The sequence below is a fragment of the Botryllus schlosseri genome, chromosome 3 (genome assembly GCF_051294905.1).
Source record: "Botryllus schlosseri isolate E-star chromosome 3, Bs_hap1, whole genome shotgun sequence".
Lineage (NCBI taxonomy): Eukaryota > Metazoa > Chordata > Ascidiacea > Stolidobranchia > Styelidae > Botryllus > Botryllus schlosseri.
Genome location: NC_137238.1, coordinates 31,857,521 through 31,880,939, shown reverse-complemented (window position 1 = coordinate 31,880,939; position 23,419 = coordinate 31,857,521). Strand labels below are relative to the sequence as shown.

Sequence of the window (23,419 nt, the reverse complement as noted above, 5' to 3'; positions counted from 1 at the left end):
TCTTCCACCGCGATCGTGGTCGCGCCAGTAGTCGTGCCCTCAGTGGTGGACGCCGTGGTCGGTTCTGTCTCTTCCACCGCGATCGTGGTCGCGCCAGTAGTCGTGCCCTCAGTGGTGGACGCCGTGGTCGGTTCTGTCTCTTCCACCGCGATCGTGGTCGCGCCAGTAGTCGTGCCCTCAGTGGTGGACGCCGTGGTCGGTTCTGTCTCTTCCACCGCGATCGTGGTCGCGCCAATAGTTGTGCCCTCAGTGGTGGACGCCGTGGTCGGTTCTGTCTCTTCCACCGCGATCGTGGTCGCGCCAGTAGTCGTGCCCTCAGTGGTGGACGCCGTGGTCGGTTCTGTCTCTTCCACCGCTATCGTGGTTGCGCCAGTAGTCGTGCCCTCAGTGGTGGACGCCGTGGTCGGTTCTGTCTCTTTCACCGCGATCGTGGTCGCGCCAGTAGTCGTGCTCTCAGTGGTGGACGCCGTGGTCGGTTCTGTCTCTGGGTCTTCCACCGCGATCGTGGTCGCGCCAGTAGTCGTGCCCTCAGTGGTGGACGCCGTGGTCGGTTCTGTCTCTTCCACCGCGATCGTGGTCGCGCCAGTAGTCGTGCTCTCAGTGGTGGACGCCGTGGTCGGTTCTGTCTCTGGGTCTTCCACCGCGATCGTGGTAGCGCCTGTAGTCGTGCTCTCAGTGGTGGACGCCGTGGTCGGTTCTGTCTCTGGGTCTTCCACCGCAATCGTGGTCGCGCCAGTAGTCGTGCTCTCAGTGGTGGACGCCGTGGTCGGTTCTGTCTCTTCCACCGCGATCGTGGTGGCGCCAGTAGTCGTGCCCTCAGTGGTGGACGCCGTGGTTGCTTCTGTCTCTTCCACCGCGATCGTGGTCGCGCCAGTAGTCGTGCTCTCAGTGGTGGACGCCGTGGTCGGTTCTGTCTCTGGGTCTTCTACCGCGATCGTGGTCGCGCTAGTAGTCGTGCTCTCAGTGATGGACGCCGTTGTCGGTTCTGTCTCTGGGTCTTCCACCGCAATCGTGGTCGCGCCAGTAGTCGTGCTCTCAGTGGTGGACGCCGTGGTCGGTTCTGTCTCTTCCACCGCGATCGTGGTTGCACCAGTAGTCGTGCCCTCAGTGGTGGACGCCGTGGTCGGTTCTGTCTCTTCCCCCGCGTTCGTGGTCGCGCCAATAGTTGTGCCCTCAGTGGTGGACGCCGTGGTCGGTTCTGTCTCTTCCACCGCGATCGTGGTCGCGCCAGTAGTCGTGCTCTCAGTGGTGGACGCCGTGGTCGGTTCTGTCTCTTCCACCGCGATCGTGGTCGCGCCAGTAGTCGTGCCCTCAGTGGTGGACGCCGTGGTCGGTTCTGTCTCTTCCACCGCGATCGTGGTCGCGCCAGTAGTCGTGCTCTCAGTGGTGGACGCCGTGGTCGGTTCTGTCTCTGGTTCTTCCACCGCGATCGTGGTAGCGCCAGTAGTCGTGCTCTCAGTGGTGGACGCCGTGGTCGGTTCTGTCTCTGGGTCTTCCACCGCAATCGTGGTCGCGCCAGTAGTCGTGCTCTCAGTGGTGGACGCCGTGGTCGGTTCTGTCTCTTCCACCGCGATCGTGGTGGCGCCAGTAGTCGTGCCCTCAGTGGTGGACGCCGTGGTTGGTTCTGTCTCTTCCACCGCGATCGTGGTGGCGCCAGTAGTCGTGCCCTCAGTGGTGGACGCCGTGGTTGCTTCTGTCTCTTCCACCGCGATCGTGGTCGCGCCAGTAGTCGTGCTCTCAGTGGTGGACGCCGTGGTTGGTTCTGTCTCTTCCACCGCGATCGTGGTCGCGCCAGTAGTCGTGCTCTCAGTGGTGGACGCCGTGGTCGGTTTTGTCTCTGGGTCTTCTACCGCGATCGTGGTCGCGCTAGTAGTCGTGCTCTCAGTGGTGGACGCCGTGGTCGGTTCTGTCTCTTCCACCGCGATTGTGGTTGCACCAGTAGTCGTGCCCTCAGTGGTGGACGCCGTGGTCGGTTCTGTCTCTTTCACCGCGTTCGTGGTTGCACCAGTAGTCGTGCCCTCAGTGGTGGACGCCGTGGTCGGTTCTGTCTCTTCCACCGCGTTCATGGTCGCGCCAATAGTTGTGCCCTCAGTGGTGGACGCCGTGGTCGGTTCTGTCTCTTCCACCGCGATCGTGGTCGCGCCAGTAGTCGTGCTCTCAGTGGTGGACGCCGTGGTCGGTTCTGTCTCTTCCACCGCGATCGTGGTGGCGCCAGTAGTCGTGCCCTCAGTGGTGGACGCCGTGGTTGCTTCTGTCTCTTCCACCGCGATCGTGGTCGCGCCAGTAGTCGTGCTCTCAGTGGTGGACGCCGTGGTCGGTTCTGTCTCTGGGTCTTCTACCGCGATCGTGGTCGCGCTAGTAGTCGTGCTCTCAGTGATGGACGCCGTTGTCGGTTCTGTCTCTGGGTCTTCCACCGCAATCGTGGTCGCGCCAGTAGTCGTGCTCTCAGTGGTGGACGCCGTGGTCGGTTCTGTCTCTTCCACCGCGATCGTGGTTGCACCAGTAGTCGTGCCCTCAGTGGTGGACGCCGTGGTCGGTTCTGTCTCTTCCACCGCGTTCGTGGTCGCGCCAATAGTTGTGCCCTCAGTGGTGGACGCCGTGGTCGGTTCTGTCTCTTCCACCGCGATCGTGGTGGCGCCAGTAGTCGTGCCCTCAGTGGTGGACGCCGTGGTTGCTTCTGTCTCTTCCACCGCGATCGTGGTCGCGCCAGTAGTCGTGCTCTCAGTGGTGGACGCCGTGGTTGGTTCTGTCTCTTCCACCGCGATCGTGGTCGCGCCAGTAGTCGTGCTCTCAGTGGTGGACGCCGTGGTCGGTTCTGTCTCTGGGTCTTCTACCGCGATCGTGGTCGCGCTAGTAGTCGTGCTCTCAGTGGTGGACGCCGTGGTCGGTTCTGTCTCTTCCACCGCGTTCGTGGTTGCACCAGTAGTCGTGCCCTCAGTGGTGGACGCCGTGGTCGGTTCTGTCTCTTCCACCGCGTTCATGGTCGCGCCAATAGTTGTGCCCTCAGTGGTGGACGCCGTGGTTGCTTCTGTCTCTTCCACCGCGATCGTGGTCGCGCCAGTAGTCGTGCTCTCAGTGGTGGACGCCGTGGTTGCTTCTGTCTCTTCCACCGCGATCGTGGTCGCGCCAGTAGTCGTGCTCTCAGTGGTGGACGCCGTGGTTGGTTCTGTCTCTTCCACCGCGATCGTGGTCGCGCCAGTAGTCGTGCTCTCAGTGGTGGACGCCGTGGTCGGTTCTGTCTCTGGGTCTTCTACCGCGATCGTGGTCGCGCTAGTAGTCGTGCTCTCAGTGGTGGACGCCGTGGTCGGTTCTGTCTCTTCCACCGCGTTCGTGGTTGCACCAGTAGTCGTGCCCTCAGTGGTGGACGCCGTGGTCGGTTCTGTCTCTTCCACCGCGTTCGTGGTTGCACCAGTAGTCGTGCCCTCAGTGGTGGACGCCGTGGTCGGTTCTGTCTCTTCCACCGCGATCGTGGTTGCACCAGTAGTCGTGCCCTCAGTGGTGGACGCCGTGGTCGGTTCTGTCTCTTCCACCGCGTTCATGGTCGCGCCAATAGTTGTGCCCTCAGTGGTGGACGCCGTGGTTGCTTCTGTCTCTTCCACCGCGATCGTGGTCGCGCCAGTAGTCGTGCTCTCAGTGGTGGACGCCGTGGTTGGTTCTGTCTCTTCCACCGCGATCGTGGTCGCGCCAGTAGTCGTGCTCTCAGTGGTGGACGCCGTGGTCGGTTCTGTATCTTCCACCGCGATCGTGGTTGCACCAGTAGTCGTGCCCTCAGTGGTGGACGCCGTGGTCGGTTCTGTCTCTTCCACCGCGTTCGTGGTTGCACCAGTAGTCGTGCCCTCAGTGGTGGACGCCGTGGTCGGTTCTGTCTCTTCCACCGCGTTCGTGGTTGCACCAGTAGTCGTGCCCTCAGTGGTGGACGCCGTGGTCGGTTCTGTCTCTTCCACCGCGATCGTGGTCGCGCCAGTAGTCGTGCCCTCAGTGGTGGACGCCGTGGTCGGTTCTGTCTCTTCCACCGCTATCGTGGTTGCGCCAGTAGTCGTGCCCTCAGTGGTGGACGCCGTGGTCGGTTCTGTCTCTTCCACCGCGATCGTGGTCGCGCCAGTAGTCGTGCTCTCAGTGGTGGACGCCGTGGTCGGTTCTGTCTCTGGGTCTTCCACCGCGATCGTGGTCGCGCCAGTAGTCGTGCCCTCAGTGGTGGACGCCGTGGTCGGTTCTGTCTCTTCCACCGCGATCGTGGTCGCGCCAGTAGTCGTGCTCTCAGTGGTGGACGCCGTGGTCGGTTCTGTCTCTGGGTCTTCCACCGCGATCGTGGTAGCGCCAGTAGTCGTGCTCTCAGTGGTGGACGCCGTGGTCGGTTCTGTCTCTGGGTCTTCCACCGCAATCGTGGTCGCGCCAGTAGTCGTGCTCTCAGTGGTGGACGCCGTGGTCGGTTCTGTCTCTGGTTCTTCCACCGCGATCGTGGTAGCGCCAGTAGTCGTGCTCTCAGTGGTGGACGCCGTGGTCGGTTCTGTCTCTGGGTCTTCCACCGCGATCGTGGTCGCGCCAGTAGTCGTGCCCTCAGTGGTGGACGCCGTGGTCGGTTCTGTCTCTTCCACCGCGATCGTGGTCGCGCCAGTAGTCGTGCTCTCAGTGGTGGACGCCGTGGTCGGTTCTGTCTCTGGGTCTTCAACCGCGATCGTGGTAGCGCCAGTAGTCGTGCTCTCAGTGGTGGACGCCGTGGTCGGTTCTGTCTCTGGGTCTTCCACCGCAATCGTGGTCGCGCCAGTAGTCGTGCTCTCAGTGGTGGACGCCGTGGTCGGTTCTGTCTCTGGTTCTTCTACCGCGATCGTGGTCGCGCTAGTAGTCGTGCTCTCAGTGGTGGACGCCGTGGTCGGTTCTGTCTCTTCCACCGCGATCGTGGTTGCACCAGTAGTCGTGCCCTCAGTGGTGGACGCCGTGGTCGGTTCTGTCTCTTCCACCGCGTTCGTGGTTGCACCAGTAGTCGTGCCCTCAGTGGTGGACGCCGTGGTCGGTTCTGTCTCTTCCACCGCGATCGTGGTCGCGCCAGTAGTCGTGCCCTCAGTGGTGGACGCCGTGGTCGGTTCTGTCTCTTCCACCGCTATCGTGGTTGCGCCAGTAGTCGTGCCCTCAGTGGTGGACGCCGTGGTCGGTTCTGTCTCTTCCACCGCGATCGTGGTCGCGCCAGTAGTCGTGCTCTCAGTGGTGGACGCCGTGGTCGGTTCTGTCTCTGGGTCTTCCACCGCGATCGTGGTCGCGCCAGTAGTCGTGCCCTCAGTGGTGGACGCCGTGGTCGGTTCTGTCTCTTCCACCGCGATCGTGGTCGCGCCAGTAGTCGTGCTCTCAGTGGTGGACGCCGTGGTCGGTTCTGTCTCTGGTTCTTCCACCGCGATCGTGGTAGCGCCAGTAGTCGTGCTCTCAGTGGTGGACGCCGTGGTCGGTTCTGTCTCTTCCACCGCGATCGTGGTGGCGCCAGTAGTCGTGCTCTCAGTGGTGGACGCCGTGGTCGGTTCTGTCTCTTCCACCGCGATCGTGGTCGCGCCAGTAGTCGTGCTCTCAGTGGTGGACGCCGTGGTCGGTTCTGTCTCTGGTTCTTCCACCGCGATCGTGGTAGCGCCAGTAGTCGTGCTCTCAGTGGTGGACGCCGTGGTCGGTTCTGTCTCTGGGTCTTCCACCGCAATCGTGGTCGCGCCAGTAGTCGTGCTCTCAGTGGTGGACGCCGTGGTCGGTTCTGTCTCTTCCACCGCGATCGTGGTGGCGCCAGTAGTCGTGCCCTCAGTGGTGGACGCCGTGGTCGGTTCTGTCTCTGGGTCTTCCACCGCAATCGTGGTCGCGCCAGTAGTCGTGCTCTCAGTGGTGGACGCCGTGGTCGGTTCTGTCTCTTCCACCGCGATCGTGGTGGCGCCAGTAGTCGTGCCCTCAGTGGTGGACGCCGTGGTTGCTTCTGTCTCTTCCACCGCGATCGTGGTCGCGCCAGTAGTCGTGCTCTCAGTGGTGGACGCCGTGGTCGGTTCCGTCTCTGGGTCTTCCACCGCGATCGTGGTCGCGCCAGTAGTCGTGCTCTCAGTGGTGGACGCCGTGGTCGGTTCTGTCTCTGGGTCTTCCACCGCAATCGTGGTCGCGCCAGTAGTCGTGCTCTCAGTGGTGGACGCCGTGGTCGGTTCTGTCTCTGGTTCTTCCACCGCGATCGTGGTAGCGCCAGTAGTCGTGCTCTCAGTGGTGGACGCCGTGGTCGGTTCTGTCTCTGGGTCTTCCACCGCAATCGTGGTCGCGCCAGTAGTCGTGCTCTCAGTGGTGGACGCCGTGGTCGGTTCTGTCTCTTCCACCGCGATCGTGGTGGCGCCAGTAGTCGTGCCCTCAGTGGTGGACGCCGTGGTCGGTTCTGTCTCTGGGTCTTCCACCGCAATCGTGGTCGCGCCAGTAGTCGTGCTCTCAGTGGTGGACGCCGTGGTCGGTTCTGTCTCTTCCACCGCGATCGTGGTGGCGCCAGTAGTCGTGCCCTCAGTGGTGGACGCCGTGGTTGCTTCTGTCTCTTCCACCGCGATCGTGGTCGCGCCAGTAGTCGTGCTCTCAGTGGTGGACGCCGTGGTCGGTTCTGTCTCTGGGTCTTCTACCGCGATCGTGGTCGCGCTAGTAGTCGTGCTCTCAGTGATGGACGCCGTTGTCGGTTCTGTCTCTGGGTCTTCCACCGCAATCGTGGTCGCGCCAGTAGTCGTGCTCTCAGTGGTGGACGCCGTGGTCGGTTCTGTCTCTTCCACCGCGATCGTGGTCGCGCCAGTAGTCGTGCTCTCAGTGGTGGACGCCGTGGTCGGTTCTGTCTCTGGGTCTTCAACCGCGATCGTGGTCGCGCCAGTAGTCGTGCCCTCAGTGGTGGACGCCGTGGTTGGTTCTGTCTCTTCCACCGCGATCGTGGTCGCGCCAGTAGTCGTGCTCTCAGTGGTGGACGCTGTGGTCGGTTCTGTCTCTGGGTCTTCTACCGCGATCGTGGTCGCGCCAGTAGTCGTGCTCTCAGTGGTGGACGCCGTGGTCGGTTCTGTCTCTGGGTCTTCTACCGCGATCGTGGTCGCGCCAGTAGTCGTGCTCTCAGTGGTGGACGCCGTGGTTGGTTCTGTCTCTTCCACCGCGATCGTGGTCGCGCCAGTAGTCGTGCTCTCAGTGGTGGACGCCGTGGTCGGTTCTGTCTCTGGGTCTTCAACCGCGATCGTGGTCGCGCCAGTAGTCGTGCCCTCAGTGGTGGACGCCGTGGTTGGTTCTGTCTCTTCCACCGCGATCGTGGTCGCGCCAGTAGTCGTGCTCTCAGTGGTGGACGCCGTGGTCGGTTCTGTCTCTGGGTCTTCTACCGCGATCGTGGTCGCGCCAGTAGTCGTGCTCTCAGTGGTGGACGCCGTGGTCGGTTCTGTCTCTGGGTCTTCTACCGCGATCGTGGTCGCGCCAGTAGTCGTGCTCTCAGTGGTGGACGCCGTGGTTGGTTCTGTCTCTTCCACCGCGATCGTGGTCGCGCCAGTAGTCGTGCTCTCAGTGGTGGACGCCGTGGTCGGTTCTGTCTCTGGGTCTTCTACCGCGATCGTGGTCGCGCCAGTAGTCGTGCTCTCAGTGGTGGACGCCGTGGTTGGTTCTGTCTCTTCCACCGCGATCGTGGTCGCGCCAGTAGTCGTGCTCTCAGTGGTGGACGCCGTGGTCGGTTCTGTCTCTTCCACCGCGATCGTGGTCGCGCCAGTAGTCGTGCCCTCAGTGGTGGACGCCGTGGTCGGTTCTGTCTCTTCCACCGCGATCGTGGTCGCGCCAGTAGTCGTGCTCTCAGTGGTGGACGCCGTGGTCGGTTCTGTCTCTGGGTCTTCAACCGCGATCGTGGTCGCGCCAGTAGTCGTGCCCTCAGTGGTGGACGCCGTTGTCGGTTCTGTCTCTTCCACCGCTATCGTGGTCGCGCCAGTAGTCGTGCTCTCAGTGGTGGACGCCGTGGTCGGTTCTGTTTCTGGGTCTTCTACCGCGATCGTGGTCGCGCCAGTAGTCGTGCCCTCAGTGGTGGAGGCCGTGGTCGGTTCTGTCTCTTCCACCGCGATCGTGGTCGCGCCAGTAGTCGTGCTCTCAGTGATGGACGCCGTGGTCGGTTCTGTTTCTGGGTCTTCTACCGCGATCGTGGTCGCGCCAGTAGTCGTGCCCTCAGTGGTGGACGCCGTGGTCGGTTCTGTCTCTGGGTCTTCAACCGCGATCGTGGTCGCGCCAGTAGTCGTGCTCTCAGTGGTGGACGCCGTGGTCGGTTCTGTCTCTTCCACCGCGATCGTGGTCGCGCCAGTAGTCGTGCCCTCAGTGGTGGACGCCGTGGTCGGTTCTGTCTCTTCCACCGCGATCGTGGTCGCGCCAGTAGTCGTGCCCTCAGTGGTGGACGCCGTGGTCGGTTCTGTCTCTTCCACCGCGATCGTGGTCGCGCCAGTAGTTGTGCTCTCAGTGGTGGACGCCGTGGTCGGTTCTGTCTCTTCCACCGCGATCGTGGTCGCGCCAGTAGTCGTGCCCTCAGTGGTGGACGCCGTGGTCGGTTCTGTCTCTTCCACCGCGATCGTGGTCGCGCCAGTAGTCGTGCCCTCAGTGGTGGACGCCGTGGTCGGTTCTGTCTCTTCCACCGCGATCGTGGTCGCGCCAGTAGTCGTGCTCTCAGTGGTGGACGCCGTGGTTGGTTCTGTCTCTTCCACCGCTATCGTGGTCGCGCCAGTGGTCGTGCTCTCAGTGGTGGACGCCGTGGTCGGTTCTGTTTCTGGGTCTTCTACCGCGATCGTGGTCGCGCCAGTAGTCGTGCCCTCAGTGGTGGACGCCGTGGTCGGTTCTGTCTCTGGGTCTTCAACCGCGATCGTGGTCGCGCCAGTAGTCGTGCTCTCAGTGGTGGACGCCGTGGTCGGTTCTGTCTCTTCCACCGCGATCGTGGTCGCGCCAGTAGTCGTGCCCTCAGTGGTGGACGCCGTGGTCGGTTCTGTCTCTTCCACCGCGATCGTGGTCGCGCCAGTAGTCGTGCCCTCAGTGGTGGACGCCGTGGTCGGTTCTGTCTCTTCCACCGCGATCGTGGTCGCGCCAGTAGTCGTGCCCTCAGTGGTGGACGCCGTGGTCGGTTCTGTCTCTTCCACCGCGATCGTGGTCGCGCCAATAGTTGTGCCCTCAGTGGTGGACGCCGTGGTCGGTTCTGTCTCTTCCACCGCGATCGTGGTCGCGCCAGTAGTCGTGCCCTCAGTGGTGGACGCCGTGGTCGGTTCTGTCTCTTCCACCGCTATCGTGGTTGCGCCAGTAGTCGTGCCCTCAGTGGTGGACGCCGTGGTCGGTTCTGTCTCTTCCACCGCGATCGTGGTCGCGCCAATAGTTGTGCCCTCAGTGGTGGACGCCGTGTTCGGTTCTGTCTCTTCCACCGCGATCGTGGTCGCGCCAGTAGTCGTGCCCTCAGTGGTGGACGCCGTGGTCGGTTCTGTCTCTTCCATCGCGATCGTGGTCGCGCCAGTAGTCGTGCCCTCAGTGGTGGACGCCGTGGTCGGTTCTGTCTCTTCCACCGCGATCGTGGTCGCGCCAGTAGTCGTGCCCTCAGTGGTGGACGCCGTGGTTGGTTCTGTCTCTTCCACCGCGATCGTGGTCGCGCCAGTAGTCGTGCTCTCAGTGGTGGACGCCGTGGTCGGTTCTGTCTCTGGGTCTTCCACCGCGATCGTGGTCGCGCCAGTAGTCGTGCTCTCAGTGGTGGACGCCGTGGTCGGTTCTGTCTCTGGGTCTTCTACCGCGACCGTGGTCGCGCCAGTAGTCGTGCTCTCAGTGGTGGACGCCGTGGTCGGTTCTGTCTCTGGGTCTTCTACCGCGACCGTGGTCGCGCCAGTAGTCGTGCTCTCAGTGGTGGACGCCGTGGTCGGTTCTGTCTCTGGGTCTTCTACCGCGACCGTGGTCGCGCCAGTAGTCGTGCTCTCAGTGGTGGACGCCGTGGTCGGTTCTGTTTCTGGGTCTTCTACCGCGATCGTGGTCGCGCCAGTAGTCGTGCCCTCAGTGGTGGACGCCGTGGTCGGTTCTGTCTCTTCCACCGCGATCGTGGTGGCGCCAGTAGTCGTGCCCTCAGTGGTGGACGCCGTGGTTGGTTCTGTCTCTTCCACCGCGATCGTGGTAGCGCCAGTAGTCGTTGTCTCAGTGGTGGACGCCGTGGTCGGTTCTGTCCCTGGGTCTTCCACCGCGATCGTGGTTGCGCCAGTAGTCGTGGTCTCAGTGGTGGACGCCGTGGTCGCAGCTGTCTCATCATTTTTCACTGTAGTTGACGAGCATTTCGAGATGGGCGACAAAGCTATTCGATAAATTGTAGAATTAGTCACAATTTAGTTCTATTCACCATGTTTTTCGCTCAAAACATATATTCATGTTATTTAATTAAATATCCATACATCAAGCTTTTCATCCGACTTTGATCTGTGTTATAGGGAGTCACAATGTAAACAAGTGGAAAATGAGGGGGGACGGTGTTTTTTTCTCCTGGCTCCATCTTTCACAAGGCTCTCAAACAAGCGGCCAGCGTCGACATTTTATCTGATTTTCAAGTATTGGATAATATTTACCTGCTAGATATACTGTTTTAGATTCCAGAACCTGAAATTCATACTAAGGGTGGAGCCCAATTTCTCTATTGAGTAGCGATTCTCTTCTCACCATTGATTTCGTTACTCAACTCACGCTAAAAGTAGACTCACACTTGAATGCGTCTAGATCGGCACCCAAACTCAAGATAAGGCACCACCAGACTTAAGTGGCAATTTTTACGGTCGAGCTGCCAACAGTAGGCGTTTTACCGGTTTTATGCAACACTCGCTGCATGTTAGCCAAATACCGGGGTACCGGTACGCAGGACCGTAACTGCCGCACCCCAAACTCCCCAATTGGGGGGAGGCCGAGCTCGAAGGGGGCCCAAAATTATTTCGTAAATTAGCATAAATAATAGAGTATTTTTTGAAAATTTATGCAGCTTTTTCAATAAATTTTCGCGGTCCGCGCGATTTCTGGTTTCCAAATATCTTGATTATTGGGTACTCTTCACCCAAGAAAAAATACGCAAGGTTTATAGAAATGGGCATATCGGCGTTGGCCATTACCGCGCCACGTCACACCGAGATATAAAGTTTCAGGTAATGTAACATGCGACTACAAGAGATGTGCCAGAACGATTGGCAGCGAGAAAACCTTGGCCGAAAAGTACAGCTCTTATGCCGATACATATAAGTTTAATTGTCCATAGGCGCCTAAATGACTGGCGTCGAATGTTCCTGTCTTGGCAATCTGAACCTCACAAGACAAATACCATCCCGCACGGAAAAATTATATGCCAGTGAATAAATACCAATTTCAAATCGTGTGCGTGTTATTGTTTAGTAGCCTACTAGTCCTGTAGAATTTTCGGTCAACCCAGAAATTTTATCAGCTTTTCAATGTTGGGTTTTGTCACTTTTTTTACCTTGGGGAAAAAAAGTTATGACCAAAAACGTGCCAGGGGGTAAAGCACTATTTTGCCTAACATTAAAATACAATTATAAGGTAAAACACGATACCTTCGTAACATAATACAACACCATAAATTGGAATATCACTCTCAGTAAAGCAAACTAACAATCGAACAGCAAAAAAATGAAAAATTACTTTATTAAGAGGTATTTATGAGCGTTAAGGGGGCAAAAGTTGACCGAGACGGAGATAACACTGGTATACTAATTTTGAAAAAAAAATAGCGTGAAAAATTTTTAGGATTGATTTAGGCTAATTTATGGTTGCTGAATCCGATTCTGTGCTAATAATTTCTCTGTCACGTCGGATCTTTTCCGTATTAATTTTTCTCATTTTCATAAATTAATCAAATTTCAGATTTCGTTAGTGAAATCACGGTTAGCATACAATAGCAACAGATCAAATATTGTTATTGAAATCATCTACCATGAAACCTAGGTTGTGTTTTGCAATATTAAACGCCAGTTCTATATACAAAAAGCTTTACATTTCTGGCAGTTTCTGATTTGCCGTAATATTTTACTATGAACTTGAGCAGTGGTTTTCAACCTTTTTGTATTCGCGGACCCCTTTTGGACCCTCCCGGACCCCTAGGACCCCCCCCCCCCAGTTTTAGTTCAAATTTAGCTCAATTATCGTACAATCGTCATCTGTCTTGTGCTAATGATAACTGTAGGCTAGTGGTAACAGCAACAAAATTACTTTTCTTTAAACTAACAGTATTCTATTTATGTAGAAATTGGGTTGACTTTTATTACCGTAAACCGGGGTAACTTTGGACTTTAGGGTAACTTTGGACACTAAGCAGTAAAAGATTTAAATGGTTATTGATGGAAAATGGTTGCCGCTGGATGTCCAAAAATTAATCCATGGCAAAAATCTCAGTGGGCTCACTCTTAGATCAATACAAGAAAATGTGATGTCCAAAGTTGCCCCGTCAAATTTTATCAGAACGGGGCAACTTTGGACAGTGGAAAATGTGATATTGAGAGGTCTGGAAAGTGGCTGCTTCATCTGTGTCAAAGTGTATCTTCAACTGTAGTCATTATGACCGGCCTGATGGCTTTTTAAAATGGAATGGGAAGGTCAACCACTGGCGTAGCCAGGGGGGGCGAAAGGGGCGGTCGCCCCCCCCAAATTTTTGAAAATTTTCGTAAAATCAATAGATATTAGGAGTATTTTGGGGCAAATGTTTGCAACCTAAAATTTTTCTTCGCGCTTCGCGCGATTTAGTGTCCGTTCATATCTTGATTTTGTTATCGGTATCACGAAAAAAATTTATTCCGCAAATACCCATTATTGAATTTAGCTGCATTCTCAATTATGAGAATACAACAGTACCAGTAGATACACTAGAGTAGCCCGAGGTCGTTGGGTTGATTGAGTCTGTAGGAGAGTCATTCCAGTATGGTGGTTGAGGACTGTTAGCTCCGGCAACTTCCGTTCCGGGACACACGAAGATATATAAAGTATGCTACATGCTACTCCGCAAAGTGCGCTCCCAAAATGATTCACCACCATAAAACCGACCCTTGTATTCCGAAGCCTTCGATATAGATTTTCGGGTGCTTAAATGGCTGGCACCGAATGATCCTGTCCCTGCAATCAGACCCCTCCAACATAAACGCAACTGGCACAGGAAAATATCACCACCCCCCGTTAAAAATTGCTAATTTGAAATTGAACGAGTCTGATCAAAGGAGTTTTTTAATTTGGTCTGGTATATATCAGCGATTTCAATCTTTAAAGTAGCGTCAATCTCTACCAGAGGTTACGAACAAACCGTGCTTCAACGAAGTAATAAGAATGGACACCACTTGCTCATATAGACGTACCAATATTATTGATCAAATTCTTTCATTTCTACAAAAACAATTTCCGCTCCGCGCGACTAGGGCCGAAATTCACACTGATTGTTCATCACTTTACGTCAGCAATTTGGGCTTATCCGTGCAACGACCGCCTAATAAGCTATAGTTGGCAACTGGAAGCTTCCATAGGGTATGTGTGTGTGTGCGTCTAAGAATCGTATGTATAAAGGGTAGTGATGAAATTGCCTATGGCAGGATGTACGGTTCTGCGAGATGTTCCCACGGGAGAGCTCCCCTAAAGTCATAATCCTCCCCGCCCCAAAAAAAAATAAATATTAAAAATAAAAATAAATTGTTTTTCTGGCTACGACCTTGCGTGTGCTCGATCTCTTGAGTGGTGACAGCTTTCTACGCAAGTCATGAAGTAACAGCAATAAATGACAACTGTCCTGTCCGGCGTCCACCCTATAGAACAGGGGCGGCTAACCCGTGGCCCGTGAGAAGGTTTAGAGAGGCCCGCGGGTTAATTCTCGAAATTACTAGTATTATCAAAAAATAAATTACCAAAACCGAATAACTAAAATTTGATTAGTCTGACCGCGAAATTTGGGATTTTGCAAACTAAAATATCAGTTCTGAGTTCCGAAGCATTGGCGTAGCCACGGGCCAGCCACATTTTTCGCAGATCGTCGTATATGACTATATAATGTACAATATTTCGCGCGGCTAGGTTGGGGATCCACACCAAGTCTTCATGTCATATAATTGTTATTGATTTTGATGCGTATTAATATAAGTATTGTTTTCAACGTCACCTATTATCCGGTACGCTCCTATCGGAAGACTAAAAAAGGTCATCAACATTCAAGTGGCCCGCGCAATGGTTCGTAAGTCTCATGTGGCCCTTTGGCCACCCTGCTCTAGAAACTTTAAATAGTCTTGCCGTGTGGTATTAACATATAGCTCAAGATGTATAATTAATTGCCCCCGGAATGTTTGATGACACCACTTCTATCAGCCCTGCCGGAAATCTGATAATGAAAACATATTTACAATATGCAAAGACCAATATAATGAACCAATTTCATTCATTAACCATGAAAAATTTTCGCGCGAGCGCGAAAGTCTTGTCGTCCTGGTTTTCCACAATCATTGTTTGATCACATCCGTCTGTGAGTGGAATATATATAACGATCGCCCCAGATGTTGAGTTAATCATATAATAAGCGCCCAAGTCCATCGATTTTACCTATTTTTTCCTTATCTTCAAGGGGGGGGGGGTCATTTACGTCATCGAATTTTTCGCCCCCCCCAAATATTTTTTCTGGCTACGCCCTTGAGGTCAACAAATTAAGAGTTTGTCAAAATATGAAAAATGGGTAGGCAATGAGCTGAGAGATTGTAATCGGGCGTAAGCTACTTCAAAAACTTATCACATACTCCTAAAGATGTGCCTGCTGAATATGGGATATCGTAAAATATGACAAATATATCCATCAGAGGACATAAGAAAGGGAAAGTGATTCTTTTAAAGAACAGTAACATCTTTGAAATCGGCAATAATTCACAGTAACATGCTTAATGTTTGCTGTCGGTTGCTGAGACCGCCAGTGGGATACCCCGCATCACCATAGATATGTTATTTATAAGTCCCAATTGGTGAAGGCATGAGGGAAATTTGAGATAAGGGATGAATAAGGGGGCATTACTCTTCATACACTACCTAATTTTTTTCTTTTTTTGGGGGGGGGTGGATTAGGCAAAAATCATGCAATAGGCTAGACATAAACTATTTTGTTTCAGTTTTAGCCACTGCTCTCATCAACTCTTGCCAATAAGCTTCATTTACGAGGTTTCATAAACAATAGAGTGTAAAGGCATACAAAAAACTACATTGTCCAAAGTTACCCCACAAGCAGGGGTAACTTTGGGCACGGATAATTTACGAAAATAAGGTACTTATTTATGACCATGAAGATTTTGGAATAGGTAATTCAAATCTTTGCTCCATGACCCATGAAAAACACAAAACTTGCCTCCCCTACACCCCAGCATTTCCAAGATACAGAGCGGAATTGTTGAAAATTGTCCAAGGTTACCCCGGTTTACGGTATTTCAAAGCTAATTATTCAACTGCATTTTTTGAAGTACGTGGCCGTGTCTTTATAATCTGCGCCTTCGATTTCATATCAACAAGTGCTGAAAATCCATTTAGACAAAGAAAGGTGGTGGCGAATGTAATAACAAGGCATAACGCTTCCGACGACACATTTGGGTATGATCTCAAAAATGATGACACCACAATTGACTAACAATTTTTTTTTATTGAACATATAACGTCAAGCCTGTTAATTTATATCTAGCAGCTCATCTTGAAGTTATTAGAGAAATGGTTATGTAGGCCTATGTCACAGGAGAAAATTAACAGTATAAGTAGTAATTTTTGAGACACGTGAAAACTACTTCAAGTGGCAGAAATATCCAAGTATATTTGGTCGGGGGGGAGGGTGGTCGCATACTTTCGACAGTTAGTCGGAGGTGGCTACATACGAAATCGCAAAATGTATCTTCTCGGGTAACGCAAAATGTTTATAATGACAAAATACCCATTGGTAGAATATTCGAAAATATATTCAGTTATCGCGCTTTGGGGGCTGTTACGGCTACTACATTTATGAAATCATATGCAGCCAACATCGTCGCGGAGCGGAGCTTTGTTTGGAATACATTCATGTTAAAATTAATAACTGGGTGCAGTATCAAATTCAATGTGGGCAGATATCTCGATGACATTCCCAGTTGATTTACTAGTCACACAAAGCACTAAAACAAAACCCAATACAATCAATTTCCCGTATTGCCAACCACAGATGGGAATTCGGATTGCGTACATCTGGTTCGAAGCACATGGTATGAACCCTTCCCCGATTGCGGTTATAGCAACCTTGATTTGACCACGAATATACCACATGCAATTAATATATTTATATGCGATTGAAGCGCAAAATATTTCCAATAGTAAAATCTCAACCAGAAAACAGCGACCGACCTTTGACCTCTTACCAGGACCGTAACTGCTGCATCCCAAATCATCCAATTGGGGTCCCGAGCTCGAAGGGGGCCCAAAATTATGTGGGTGAATGAACATAAATTATTTATACATCACTTATCGACAATTTATGCAACTCCTTTCAATTTTTTTTGCGCTGGACGCGATTTCATGTTGCCAAATTTTCGATTATTGAGTACCCTTCCCCCACGAAAAAAGCAGGATTTATAGAAAATAAAAATAGGCATTTCGGCGTCGACCATTACCACGCCGTGATCCACAAAAACATACGAAGTATTTGCCAATATGGTACTCTGAAAAGTGTGCCAATAGATCGCCGGCGAGAAAACCTTAGCCGAAAAGGATTGCCCTTATGTTGACCGTGAAATTCGAAATAAATATAAGCCTATCTAATTGTCCATAGATGCCTAGATGGCTCGTGTCTAATTATTCTGTCGTGGCAATCTGAACCCCACAGGTCAAATAACATTTCTCAGAGAAAAATTATTTGCCAGTGAAGACATACGAATTTCCGATAAAGCCTCCACAAACGTTTCTTGGATCTCGCATGGTTTCTCAATAAAATACGGCATGATGTGTGAATGTACGTACGTCTTATGGCCATTTTCATAATTTTTCTGAAAAGTTGCGATCAGCGTTTCACAATTCAGTTTCAAAGCATGACCAATTATAGTGTCCAAACTAGGGTTGCATTTAAAACAAACCGTGTTTTGAAACACATTTTTTAAAACATATTTTAAACAAAAGCCTTATTAAAAAAACCAAATTGTATTTTTTTCAAGTTATAAAATTATGCCTTAATTGTGTAAATACATGTTGTATGAGCACACGGACAATTACCACCCAATTTAGCCGACGTATATATCGTTATGGGATGGTTGGAACCCTAAAAAATAGTCGGTTCAACAATTGTAGTACAGATATTTTGTCAAAGGGGCTATATTTACCCTATATATTCAATGGTCAATTTCAATCCATTATGACGTCACTATTAAATATTCGTGACGTCATGGCTAAAAAACAAAAAACAATAAAAACATGTTTTAAATTAGGGCCTTGTTTTAAACATGTTTGTTTTGAATTGATTTTTGTTTTAAATGCAAGCTTAGTCTAAAGGGTGTGTGGTACTATTACTCTCGCAGAAATAAGCTCCTAAATGACAGAGGGAATCTTCAGTCCGATAGCCTTTTCTACACTTAACACAAACTGCTATTTCTTTTTCACTAAGCACTATCTAAAAAACCAAGCAAGGTAAATGAAACAGACCATAGTAAGTAAACAATTACATAATGAAGTTATAACGAACAACGACAGCTAATAAAGTCATCATGTTTTCAAAATCAGCCATGCAACTCTGCCTAGCGTAATTCTATTTCAACCGATTTTTTCGAGGAAGGTGTCAAATGGAAGCTTGGAAAGAGTAGAACGTTGCTGAATTGGTATTGTATGTTATATTTGACTGCCACTTGTCTAAAACTTCATTGAAAAGATGGGTTCTAAATAGTGCATGACCTGTTCCGCATAAAAGGTCAAAGTAGGCTATATTTTTAACCGTGTGTTCCTGTCTTATATTCATATCATAACCAATTTCGATGGATTCTAATTAGCAACAGCTTTCATATGACACCTTACTTATGAATTTTGAGTTAGATAAAGTCGTAACAGAGAGTGCAGAAATATCGTTACGCGTCACTGATTTTAACATACTGGTATGTCAATTTTCAAATCAAGATTTGAACCTTGATCCTGTAATGCGGAGGGGAATTCCTAGTCAGTGAAGAACATGTACCACCAATGATTGCTTACCAGCATTACTACCTGCAGCCTGTATAAGTAATGATTTTAGCAGTTATAATTATACACAGGTTGCCCCTTATCAAATTTCATGGTAGAATAAGCACGTAATCCTCATTCTCAAACTGCAATTGCTCAAGAACCGATCAATAAAGTAATATTAATTAAATTCTGTTCTACTCAGAATTGGGTACTTTAGTCGTACATGATATTGCAGAGAAATCTGAGAGGGTGTGAAGACGAATTGAAATATTATTTGGATGTTGACTCGAATTACTGATAGTCGGTAAACCCAGAAGCACCCTTGCAAGCATAATGGATAGGCCTACGCAATAAATAAAAGTACACTCTGAGCATGGCAATAATTATCTACTGAAACACATTACCATATAGGGAGTAGAATAATGGCAAAATCAGATAATCACTGAATTAAATTAATTAAAAAATGACCTATTTTGCATATGTACCATATTATATTTTTAGTCATGTTGCATTCTAGTTGGAAACAGCTTTCAAATGACACCTTGCTTGTGAATTTTGGTGTAAATAGAATTACACCAGATGAGTTGAAAAATATCGTTATGCATCACTGATTTTAACATATGCCAATTTTGAAATCGCGTTTTATTACAATTCCAACATTATGTGGGAAAATACCTAATTTGCAAGCTTATAGCACCCGCTGATTCAGCCGATCCCAGAGCATTCAAAACGTCACCTATATACTTCAGCTTGAGCCCAATTAGATAACACAAACTATACTGTCTTTATTAAGCTTTATATTTGTATAATTCACCAGTGGTGGCCTTACGATTGGGTAGGCCCTAGGCGAAGTTTCCGAGGGGGGACCACCTTATCTATATTTTCACAACTTCTGGGGGCCCCCTCACTAACGGTGAACGATACTTTTATTTTTGTACACCTCGTATGCACTGTTCCAATAGCACATTGTCTGTACATCATAATGTGACTGTTCACTGCTCCTCTGTACATCATAATGTGACTGTTCACTGCTCCTTTCAATCAGATAACCTACTACCATATAAAATAAACACAATAAACGACTTGTCATTTGAAAACACCGACTCAGGTGAACTACAGCGCGTGCCGAGACCCAACTATTTAGAAGAATTATGGGATGTAGCGTGACATAATAGTATACCAAGGCAACTGCATGCCAAATAGACCACATAAATCCAGAAAGTTGCCGGCTGACATTGCTAATAAGCCAGCACACCACGACAAGGTTTCAGCCAGGTGCTGGATTAGACCAATCTTTTTTCTACAATGAAGATTTTGTTGAATGATTAGGCATAAAAGCAAAATGTGCGGCAATGTGATACAACACCAGTAATAGGCTACCACAGGAACACATCAGTACTGGTATCACCTGTGAAGAGCTAGTTCCACGATCTGTAAGAATATAGCTTTCCATACAACATCCATTGTAATATAATATTTACCATATATAATGCGTAGAATTTTCCCGATTTTTTTGTCCTAAAATCATGGGTGCCGATTATGCATGGGTACAACAAGCCTTGCAAAAAAATATCCCTCGAAATATAACTTGAAATCACACCTTTCTTCCTGTGGTTGCCAGTGAACTCGGCACCTTTAACTCGGTACTAGGGCTGGGCACAATGATTCGAGTACTCGAATCTGAATCGAGTATTAATTTTAATGATTCGAGTCGAGTAGTAAAAGTCGATTTTTTCGAGTACTGAAATTATACGTTCCTCGCCACTGAAAGGTAATTTGTCAGCGAGAATTATAATTCCGATACTAATTTCCACTGTGGATGCCTTGAAACCTTGGTTGGACGTATCGCAGCATACGAAACATATAGTATACAAGCTACTAACGTTACAGAAAATAACACATTTCCAAAATTATGACCATCCCACAACATTGTCACAAAGTGCAAAGAAATCCGTATGGTTGAAAAATACCGGAGTATTTGTAATGTGACGGAATACAGGCATCATATTCTTTGTGGTAGCATAAAAAGTGCTCAATTGATCTTTGACATATGACATTCTGTTATGACGTCATGATGACTGATACTCGAATACTCGACTCGACTCGAAGCATATTACGTGATTCAGAATCTAATCACTCAGGTACTCGATTTTGCCCAGCCCTACTCGGCACCTGGTGAAATCGGCGCTTGTATTGTGACGCAACAATGCCGTATGTCGGTGTTGGTCTACTCGGTACATGTATTGCTAATTTGACGGATAGAGGTAATGATTGATGGATGCGATGGACATGGACATATGCGTTGAGATTGAAGTGGGGCCGCTACTGGTAGTCGATCCTTACAACCAGGTAAGTCGAATAGTGCTAATTGATTCAGTCCAGTCAGTTCAGTTCAGTCCATCCTCAAGATTACCGGACCACGACTGACCTATCGATCTCGCTTCCCATGACATGCCGCCCTATTTCTTGTCGCTTTCTTTTTCTATACTATCTTCTTTACTTTCATTCAGTGTGCATGCCGCCTCTTTACATCGCCTAGGCCAGTGGTTCCCAACGTGGGCGATATCGCCCCCCAGGGGGCGATTTGGCGGTCCAGGGGCGCGAAAATGACGAAGGGGGCGAAAATGGACAAAGGGGGCGACAGGGGGCGAAATTAGCCAAGGGGGCGATAGGGGGGCGATGACGCGACAAAACGGCTGACCCTTTTTTTTGTCAGTCATCCACCTAGCAATGCGGAGAGAAAAATGTTATTTTGAGCTCTGAGCAGACAAAGATGACCTTTTTCTTTTCAGTCAACCCGCCGGTGATTACAGTTTGTATGCCCATTTTTCGGTACACAGAATCTGGGGGGCGATGATCGGTGTTAAGCTTGAAAAGGGGGCGATGGTTCGAAAAAGGTTGGGAACCACTGGCCTAGACCAAGGTGGGTGTCCGATTCCATAGACAACTCCTAGTCGCTTCGACATCTTCCTTTCTCTTCATTGTATCGCATTTTTTGTGGTGTATTGAACTGATAAAATTGCTAATAAACCAATGATGATGATGATGATGAGCTATCAGATTGTAACTAAATTTTGTTTGCAGGAAGATGCCGTTGAGATTGAAGTGGGGCCGCTACCGGTAGCCGATCTTATCAACCAGGTAAGTCGAATAGTGCTAATTAATTCGATATGAGTGATCAGATTTTAACTTATAATTTTGTTTGCAGGAAGATGATCTCATTGAGTCGTCGTTATCCGATGTGTCCGCTGCTCAGGTTGACTCTGAAATGTCATGCTCGGACGAGTCAACTAATAAAATATTGGAGGGTGTATCGCAAAGAGGATGAGATATGCTGTTTGACGACTAAAGTCGATCGTTCTTACACCAGGAAGATGAAAAAAAACATGCCTCAATTCTGTGGAGATGCAAGAATCGTGCAAAATATATATATTTTATTTATAGCTTTCAATACAATATCCATTGTAAAATAATATTTATTGAACTCGAAGACTTTTCGGGCGCCTCTTTTCAAGAGTTAACGGCACACATATTTTATTTATCAGTTGTTTAGTTATTGTTAAGGTCAACTGTTAGGTTTGTTAGAGATTTTATAAGTTCAATACAACACAACAATACTGATTTTGTATTAGCTGAATACTTATAGGAAGGTGTGATTCTGTCACAGGTAGCTGGTCAGGAGCAGGTGGTGACATTAGGGGGACATCCTGCTAAAGAAATATAGTTAAGGGGCGATATTTAATTTATAAGGAGCAAGGTGAAGGGTGACATTAGGGAAACATCCTGCTAACAAACTATAGTTAAAGGGCGATATTTAATTTATAATATCCGTTTCTTTGAAGGCAAAAACTGATTATTTTGGCCTTCATGTGTTTCGATGTGTTCATGGGAAACATTTATTGGTGTCATGGGGAACATTGTATTGTCATAAACTTGAAACAATAGAGATCGCACAGCATCTACGGTCAAACGAAGTGCCGAGTTCATCAAGTGCCGAGTTCACCAAGTGCCGAGTTCACCAGGTGCCGAGTTCACTGGCAACCCTTCATGTTAGTTTTAATCGCGCATTAGCAGGCCGTGTTATTTTTGCCATTTCAGGAGCCGGATGCCAAAACTGCCAAAAATTTGAAAATGCCAAAAATAAGCAATTTTTGGGATATGCCAAAAATAACACGGCCTGCCAAATAGTGTATTTCGTTCATGGTGTTGTGTTAACAGGAACGCTTTAAAAGCGAGAAGAGCGTTTGTGAAAGGCAGGTTTCTTAATCTGGGTTCAATCCACCCATTAGGGGTGAAAGCATGGTGTGGGCACAGCGAGATTGAACGGCTGACTGCATTTAGTTTACGTCATACTTTTCATTTGTTCAAAGGCAATTTTACGACCATTTTTGACCGGTTGTCGAGCGCTAAATTTGATAAAACGGGTATCAATGAGAAGTTGCCGCAGTACTGATTATTAAAATATAAATTGAGTTGAACATTGTGACGCAACAAACTGTCTGGCTATTTCTGAGCTGCATAGTCTCGTTTTGCCAGACAGTCTTGTTGCGTCAATGTTCTTAAACAAGCTAACCTTCCCAGGACTCTTCCATGCGAGTTGGTAATATTAAAGCCACCTGAAGTGACTAAAGTCCTCCGAAAATATATCGGTAGACTGAAGGAGAAATGATAGTCGGGCTACTAAATAGAATGTGTTGAGAGACAACACAGGAAACTCCTGGAAAAGGATCGGGAAGAAAATTCTTTCCGCGATGAGATCGATGGCACTGGCGAAGTGATCTCTTTTCATGATGCATTGAAGCCGGTTCGGCCCTCCAAATATTTTGAAGCTCTGAAAACCTTTGTTGGATGACTGGCAACATTCTTTCCCTCAACGGCTACTGTTGAAGCCGATATTTTCCAGATTCGCTGGTCGAGAAATGAATTTAGGAGAAACTTAGCTGACCTGAGTTTGGAAGCACTGTTACAGTGCAAACGATTTAAGTCTATTCACCAGCTGTAACAATCAGCTGTTGAGCGTGTTTCTTAGGCTTTTCTTTCTTTTTTTTGCTTATTTGCACCGATTACGATGGATAATGCACATTTTGTGGTTTCGTTTGATATTATTAACCTATGAAATCGTTAGGTTGTTTCTTCTTCTTATTGTTTGTTGGCACTGATTATTAGGGTTGTTCAAAATTTGGAAAATGTTTGGAATTCTGCGTGTCCATCGCTTATTCTGTAGATTATTGTTAAAAAACAATAATGGGCTTGAAAGAAGCTCGCA

General features: G+C 49.7%; 1 protein-coding gene across 1 annotated transcript in view; it reads right to left on the bottom strand.

Annotated features, from left to right (window-relative positions):
- Window positions 1-23,419, bottom strand: part of LOC145436550 (uncharacterized) — a 70,557-nt gene that overhangs the window by 22,489 nt on the left and 24,649 nt on the right. The window contains exon 2 of the mRNA XM_080313912.1: window positions 9,525-10,291. Within this exon, the coding sequence (XP_080170038.1) occupies window positions 9,525-10,291 (767 nt within the window). The remainder of the gene's footprint in view (window positions 1-9,524; window positions 10,292-23,419) is intronic.